At 35.8% G+C, this 7,299-nt stretch overlaps 1 protein-coding gene across 1 annotated transcript; it reads left to right on the forward strand.

The window, feature by feature from the left end:
* Positions 1-2,893: 2,893 nt before the first annotated feature.
* LOC18446216 (UDP-arabinopyranose mutase 1) lies at positions 2,894-7,032 on the forward strand. The gene is made up of 4 exons (XM_006856338.4): positions 2,894-3,257; positions 5,305-5,555; positions 5,717-5,885; positions 6,361-7,032. Exons 1-4 carry the CDS (start codon positions 2,943-2,945, stop codon positions 6,706-6,708), a joined length of 1,083 nt encoding a protein of 360 aa, XP_006856400.1. The 5' UTR covers positions 2,894-2,942; the 3' UTR covers positions 6,709-7,032.
* Positions 7,033-7,299: the final 267 nt, after the last annotated feature.

The following is a 7,299-nucleotide window of genomic DNA, read 5'->3' on the forward strand; positions in this document are numbered from 1 at the left end:
ATACAAAGAGACAATTTACTTTTAAGAAAAGGAAGTCTCAATCTTTTTTGTCAAAATCAAATTTCAAACTATAAATCATCATCATCATCGTAGCTTTGTTCTAACTATTTGGGGTTGCCTATACGAATCATGGTCTGTAATTTAGCTCAATCAAATATCATATCCTCAGTGCCAAACGTCCCTATATCTTTTATCACTACTTCCAACCATATCTTTTTGGGCTTACTCCTCACTATTTTTTAGCCTATTATAACTTATAAATATATTATAAATTGTAATAATAATAATTTTAATGTAACAATAATGATTTTAATATAAATAAAAAAATCAAAATAAATAAAATGGTCTCTATAAATAAAAGAGTAATGACTTATGAGACCCTCACAAACTCATGTACGTAAGACCCCAAATGATCACCATTAAATTTGGTACCAATATCTAGAAAAATCAAGTCTCACACCCATGTGATAACTTTTTTAGAGATATGTGCCAAATTTAATGGTGATCTTTTGAAATCCTACACACATAGGTGTAGGAGGGTCTCATAAGATCATTACTCTAAATAAAAACCCCTAACAACTTTTAACATTATAACGTAAAAAAATTATTTCTTTAAAAAATGCAAACTTTTTTTCCTAAAAAGTAAAAACCAAGCATAAAGATATAAAAAACAAATCAATAAAATAAAATAAAGTATTAGCATTAATCTTTGCCAACAGTTTATCAAATAAAACCCCTAAAAAAATCAAACAATTTAATTATAATGTTTTCTTAAAATAGTATTTATCAAGAAACCTTAAACCCAAGCCTTATTTTGGGCCAGATCTATATTAATCAGTATAGATCCATTAAATTGGAGCACTATTATTGTAGAGAGAATGGACACGATTCATTTGAACCAAATTGGATTCAATATTGAAGAAGAAATTGAGCTTTCGGCGGACTTCCACGAACCACAACTTTATAATGAAACAAAAGATTCGAGCTAAAAAGATCAAACTAAAATAATATAAATTGATAAATACAAGTACCCATTGTAGAAGGGGGCGCTATGTATGGAGCCTAGGCTCTAAACAATGAAAGTAAAGTGCACTTTCAACTAGTGTCAAGAAAAGCCGTTTCAATACAGAAAAAATAATGTAGATGGAGCAAATCTATGAAAATTTGAAAATTGATAGTTCAAAAATGCTTTGCGAGATGCACTATTTCTAAAACTTGAAATCCATTTTTTTCTAATGTCCATGCATCTTAATGTCAAGATGATCATTTGAAGATATTTGAGGATCAAAACAATCTTTTTTTAAGTGAAATTTTTGTGGCTTTAATTTGATTGTTTAGAGCCTCAGTTCCATATAAACTTTTTCTTTATAAAAGAGACCTAGACCATTTTTAGATCCTTGTTAGATTTCACATCAAATGGCTAAAAGTGATTGTGATTTTCTTGTATCAAAAACTAAATGGTATCACAGTATACAATTCTTTAAAAATAGCCTTTGATTTTTTTTTGGTTTTTTTTATGCGTTCTGATACTTTTTTTACTATCTGGGACTTGTTTGGTTGGGCCAGTTTACCAGTTTAGCCGGTTGAACCACTTCTGACCCCATATTTGGCTAATTGTTTCGATACGATTTTTCCTACACTGGTTCCATAAGAAAGGACCCAACGGTCTAAACAAGAACCTTTTGGCATCATCTATCGGGGTTGGTAATAAGTCTGCCTGAAGTCAAAAAAATATAGCATGGGACTTGGATCAGATCCAACTCGACCCAAATATAAAAATATGTATTTAACTAAATGTAATTGTCTACAAAGAGACCATTTATCTTTGTACATAGAGGTCACAACTATTCTTGTCCTTTAAATTGTAAAATGGGCGTTTGTAAGAGTGTCATTGTATAGACATAAAATTCCAATCAAAAAATTTTCAGATTTAGTGACTCACCTCAAGCTATCCAATTTGACATCTAATGAGTGAGAATGATTGTGACATCCATGTATAAAAGATAAATAATATATTCATAGACAATCCTATATATATATATATATATACTTCATGTATTGGGACTCAAAAAATATTACTGGGCTCAATTGGACTCGGACTCTACCTATTGGGTCCAATATTTAGACCCATACCCAGACCCACCTCAAGGTCGGGTGGATCCATCAGGTCTACACCTCAAATCCCTGGTCGGGTATATAAAGTTTTAGAAGAGAGATTGTATACAATGAAACTATTTACTTTTAATACAGGGAGGTCACAATTACTTACAACCATTTGATATAAAATATGATAGCTTGGGTGAGTCATAAAGTTAAAAAAAAAAAAATTATCTTTTAGCTCGATCAATAAAATAAATACAACCTTCAAATTTTATGTAATTGTGAACGCATTTCACACAAGCTAGATAACCTCATTATATGCTTTTTCTTTAGGGTTGGTAAGTTTAATCACAAACCCCATGAAGAGAGAGAGAGAAGTTGGGTACACCAATACACAATTTGGGGAAAACAAACACGAGGCTTGCGCATCGGGTAAGATGGCTTCTCGCATGAGCACATGTATGGCCCTCTCTCTCTGTCTAAATCCACCTTTCTCTCTCTAATTTCTCTCTCTAGAGTAGACCCCACCTTTCTCTCTCTACTTTGTCTCTCTAGAGCAGAGGTTTCTCTCCCTTTCACACTCCTGGACCCTTCGTCTCCCTTGCTTCATGCATCTCGTACTACGCTCACATGCAAGGTCCACCTTCTACCTAGACCTCGCCACTTTCTCTCTCTAGACCCACCTTTCTCCGGAGTCTGGACCCACCCGGCCTCCCTCTCTCTCTAGACCACAATGCCCTCTTTCTCTCTCTAGACACCTCGATATATCCCCCTCCCTCCCCCCTCTCTCTCCACCGCAAACTGCATTTCTTTTGTTTTGAAAACTTTGATCTTTTGCATCAATGGCGACCTCTGCAACTCCCATCCTCAAAGATGAGCTCGACATTGTGATACCCACCATAAGGAACCTCGACTTTCTTGAGATGTGGAGGCCTTTTCTTCAGCCATATCACCTCATCATAGTCCAAGATGGGGACCCAACAAAGGTTATCAAGGTCCCCGAAGGGTTTGATTATGAACTCTATAACAGGAATGATATCAACAAGATTTTGGGTCCAAAGGCCTCTTGTATCTCTTTCAAGGATTCGGCCTGTCGATGCTTCGGATACATGGTTTCGAAGAAGAAGTACATATTCACCATTGATGATGATTGCTTTGTGAGTCCCCTCTTTCTGTATCTCTAATTCTCTCCCCCCCTCTCTCTCTCTCTCTCTCTCTCTCTCTGGTCTTTTATTGTTTTTCTTATTTCCAAATCTCTATATCTGGCGTTATCTCTCTCTCTCTGGTCTTTTATTGTTTTTCTTATTTCCAAATCTCTATATCTGGCGTTATGGGCAGTGAATTTTGGTTTCAAGGTTCTCCCATTGTGGAATTTATTGTCTCTGTATCTAGGATAATTTCTGTGAATTGTGGCTTACTTATCAAGGTGCTTTTGATGGTGGTTCAAGTTTTTTAGGTGCTGATTTTTATTATTATTTTAATATAAATTTTGTGCTTTTTGTGATGGGTTGTGGTTTTTTGTTTGGTTTCTTTCATGGTTTTTTTTTTTTTTTTTTTCAATTCTGGTGATAGGTTTCCGTGATTTGGTTGTTTTGCTCATGTTCTCTCTGAAATTTTTGAAATCAAACTGCTTCCTTAATTTTACTGATCCAAGGAAAAAAATTGAGTTTTGTGGTTTTTTATGTGATTGCTTATAGGGGTGTATGGATCTTTCTTTTATAACATTTTTGACTTGATATCTGGTTCTGATCTCCATGTATTTGGTGATCCAGCTTACAAACCAGCACTTGCTATTAATGTTTTTGTTTTTATTTTCTTTTTCCTGTCCTTAATTAAATTTCTAGTTGTTATTGTTGGAGTTGACTCCAAAGAAAAAAAAAACAAAAATTATTTTGCCCCTTTATGTTTAAATTTTTAAAGTTTTCATTGCATTTCTTGTGATGAAATTGTTCTAGTTATATGTATATCTGTGAGCTGTTGACTTTGATCTTTGGCTAAGATTACATTCATAGTTCAGTTAAACTCTCTGAATCTGGTTTCGAGTTGGATTGCTTTCTAGTCTTTTCTATTAAATAGAATTATAGAAATTGGGCATCATTTTAAGTAGTGTGGATTGTAATAAGGCAGATCTGTTAGTCCTCAAGTCAGATATTTGGTTATTGTATTAATTACAATTTGATGATGTTTTACTTGTATGGATTCATATGGCTATCAAATTTTTATGTTTTTTAACTTTTTATTTTTCTGCTGGAGACTTAGATTTTGGGCTTGAAATTGACTATGCTCTGGTTGGCCATTTTTCTCTGGTTAACCCATGCCAACATTGTTTCCTTAACTGCTTGATCAAGGGCACCTTTTTCTTTTGGCAGTAGTCATGTGGTTTAGGCTAACTGTGATTACCTCGATCTTGTGATTTTCATGGTGTCGTTTGTAGCATGTCATTGATTATCTTCTTCACATGTTGGCTAAGATCAATGCTTTTCTCTTTCAAACGAACATTCTCTGATAGCCATCACGTGAAGAATGCATTTTGTGCAACTGAATGTTTTGTATGCGTTATTTGGTTAGATATTGCTTTATATCTTGTTTAACCTACTACGAGCTTACGTCAGTTCATGGAAGTGATATTTGTGATGTTTCATTTTGTTGTCCCTCATTTGTGAACAATGATCTGCCTCTCTCTCTCAGACATACAGAATCACAGATGCATATTTAATACATCATTTTTTCTTCTTTTTTCATTGGTAAGATCAACTTCCCTTGCCCCTTCCTATCTCACCTTTTAGTTTACCAAGTTGAAATGATTGATTGAAGTGTTCTAGTATCTTCTTATGCTTTTCCTTCTCTCTGTTTGTTTGTCATTTAGCTAGTCCGGTTTTTCCATAATTATCATGTTATTTGGTTCTTCTATTTGATCTAAACTCAGCTGCATCTAATCCTTTGTAAAATCTAGCTTCTGTGTTCTTCTCATTATAATTCTGTATTTTCCAAATAATCTTGCTTATATAGGAGTTTATTTCTCATATGCTACTATATAGGAGTTTATTTCTCATATGCTACTGTATGAACTTTATTCAATTTGAAGTGTTTGATGAAGGCTGTTAACCACAGCTAATAGATCACCCCTTCCGTGCATCTCTCCTTCATATTTGAAAATTTGCTTAGGTTTCTCTAGCTAAAGAGAATGATTTTCTTTTGCCCTAGGTTGCAAAGGACCCAACTGGTGAACAGATCAATGCTTTGGAACAACACATTAAAAACCTTTTGAGCCCTTCAACCCCTTTTTTCTTCAACACACTCTATGATCCATATCGCGATGGTGCGGATTTTGTTCGTGGATATCCTTTCAGCCTCCGGGAGGGTGTCCCGACCGCTGTTTCTCATGGTCTTTGGCTCAACATCCCTGATTATGATGCTCCCACCCAACTGGTCAAACCCCGTGAAAGAAACACTAGGTGAATTACTCTCTCTCTCTCTATATATATATAGAGAGAGAGAAAGATGGAAATTCTGTTTCTTTAGTTTTTTGTTGGTTTATTTTTCGAACTTGCGTGGTTAATAATGTTCTAAAGTTCCTATTGGAGTTAGTGAGAAGCTTATTTTCTATCTGTACCAGGTACGTGGATGCTGTTCTAACAATACCGAAGGGCACTCTTTTCCCTATGTGCGGAATGAATCTTGCATTCAACCGTGAACTTATTGGCCCTGCCATGTACTTTGGCCTAATGGGAGATGGCCAACCTATTGGCCGTTACGATGACATGTGGGCTGGTTGGTGCACCAAGGTCTGTGGCCTCTCTCTCTCTCTCTCTCTCAATCGATCTCGAAGTGAGATGCTTATCTCACTCTCTCTTTTCAAAGATTTTCTTCCCCATGTGCTTGTGGATGTCACTTTGTAACTGTATGAAAAGCTCTTTTCAGGAAGCCTGGTCTCTTGTAGGCGCCTTTGAAACCAGCTTTTTAAATAAATTATGCATTTTCCATGTGATCTCACATTGGTTTTTCTCATTGTTCGAACTTAAGATCAGTGTTTTGTTTGCCTTGATTTTCTTTCTGAAGTTTCCTGGGTTTTATGATTTTCTTCGAAGGCATAGGTATAGGTTTACTTTTTCCTTATTCTGTCTGTTTCTTTTAGCCTGTTTCATAGAGTGAATAGACCTTTCAATCAACTCCTGATTGTTTGAGCCATTACACATATCAGAGCTCTCTCTCTCTCTCTTTCTCTCTCTCTCTCTAACTGATTCCTTGATCATTGTGCAGGTTATCTGTGACCACTTGGGATTGGGATTGAAGACTGGGTTGCCGTATATATGGCACAGTAAGGCCAGTAACCCGTTTGTGAACTTGAAGAAGGAATACAAAGGAATATATTGGCAAGAAGAGCTCATCCCCTTCTTTCAATCTGCTACGCTCCCAAAAGAATGCACGACTGTGCAAAAGTGTTACATTGAGCTTTCTAAACAAGTGAAGGAGAAGCTTGGGAAGGTCGATCCTTACTTTCAAAAGCTTTCGGAAGCCATGGTTACATGGATTGAAGCTTGGGATGAGCTCAACCCAAGCTCCAAGTCTGATTCTGCACTCCCCAATGGACCTGCAAAAGTGAAATAGGAGAGGGAGGGAGATTGCTTCCTTTTCATTTTCTCTCCCTTTTCCCATCTATTTCACCATCTTGCAAAGAGCTCCACTTTGAAATCTTGGTTTTCTTTCACCTTCATTTCTAGATTCTCCAATTCTCATTCTCTTAGTATATCTCTCTCCATTGTTCACAGATTTCCTCTCTCTCTCTCTCTCTCTCTCAAACTTGGTTTCCTCTATTTTTAATTTATTCTAGTTTATTAGTGGTATTGTAAGTTTTCTGAGCATCGGATGATCGGATCGTTGTATTTTTGGCATCTGGGCAGCTTTAATTTATAATTTTTGCTGGGTTCTAAATGTTTCATTTACTATTTTCAATACGAGATGGTTCTTATATTTGATTTTATAAAATGTGTGGGGTGGGCATTCTGTTTCAGTGAGAATTTGAATATTTTGAGTGAAATTTATGGAATTGCTCTGTTGTGTGTTTGTGTGGAGAGGGAAGCTTCAACTAAAATTGCACAATTCATGGACGTCTCAAGCAGGCGTTGACTAACAAATGGAATGATATCGCTACCGTGAGTGGTTATCAAGGATAATATCCACATTGAGAAATTGTGTATT

This window comes from Amborella trichopoda, chromosome 10, assembly GCF_054954075.1.
Source record: "Amborella trichopoda isolate Santa Cruz 75 chromosome 10, AtrichopodaSantaCruz75HAP2 v2.0, whole genome shotgun sequence".
NCBI lineage: Eukaryota > Viridiplantae > Streptophyta > Magnoliopsida > Amborellales > Amborellaceae > Amborella > Amborella trichopoda.

Bases quoted from the DNA above. Each gene is read 5' to 3' on its own strand.
- LOC18446216 (XM_006856338.4), top strand. From the start codon at position 2,943: ATGGCGACCTCTGCAACTCCCATCCTCAAAGATGAGCTCGACATTGTG. The intron at 3,258-5,304 runs GTGAGTCCCCTC...CTTTTGCCCTAG, and splicing joins CCATTGATGATGATTGCTTT to GTTGCAAAGGACCCAACTGG. The intron at 5,886-6,360 runs GTCTGTGGCCTC...ATCATTGTGCAG, and splicing joins GGGCTGGTTGGTGCACCAAG to GTTATCTGTGACCACTTGGG.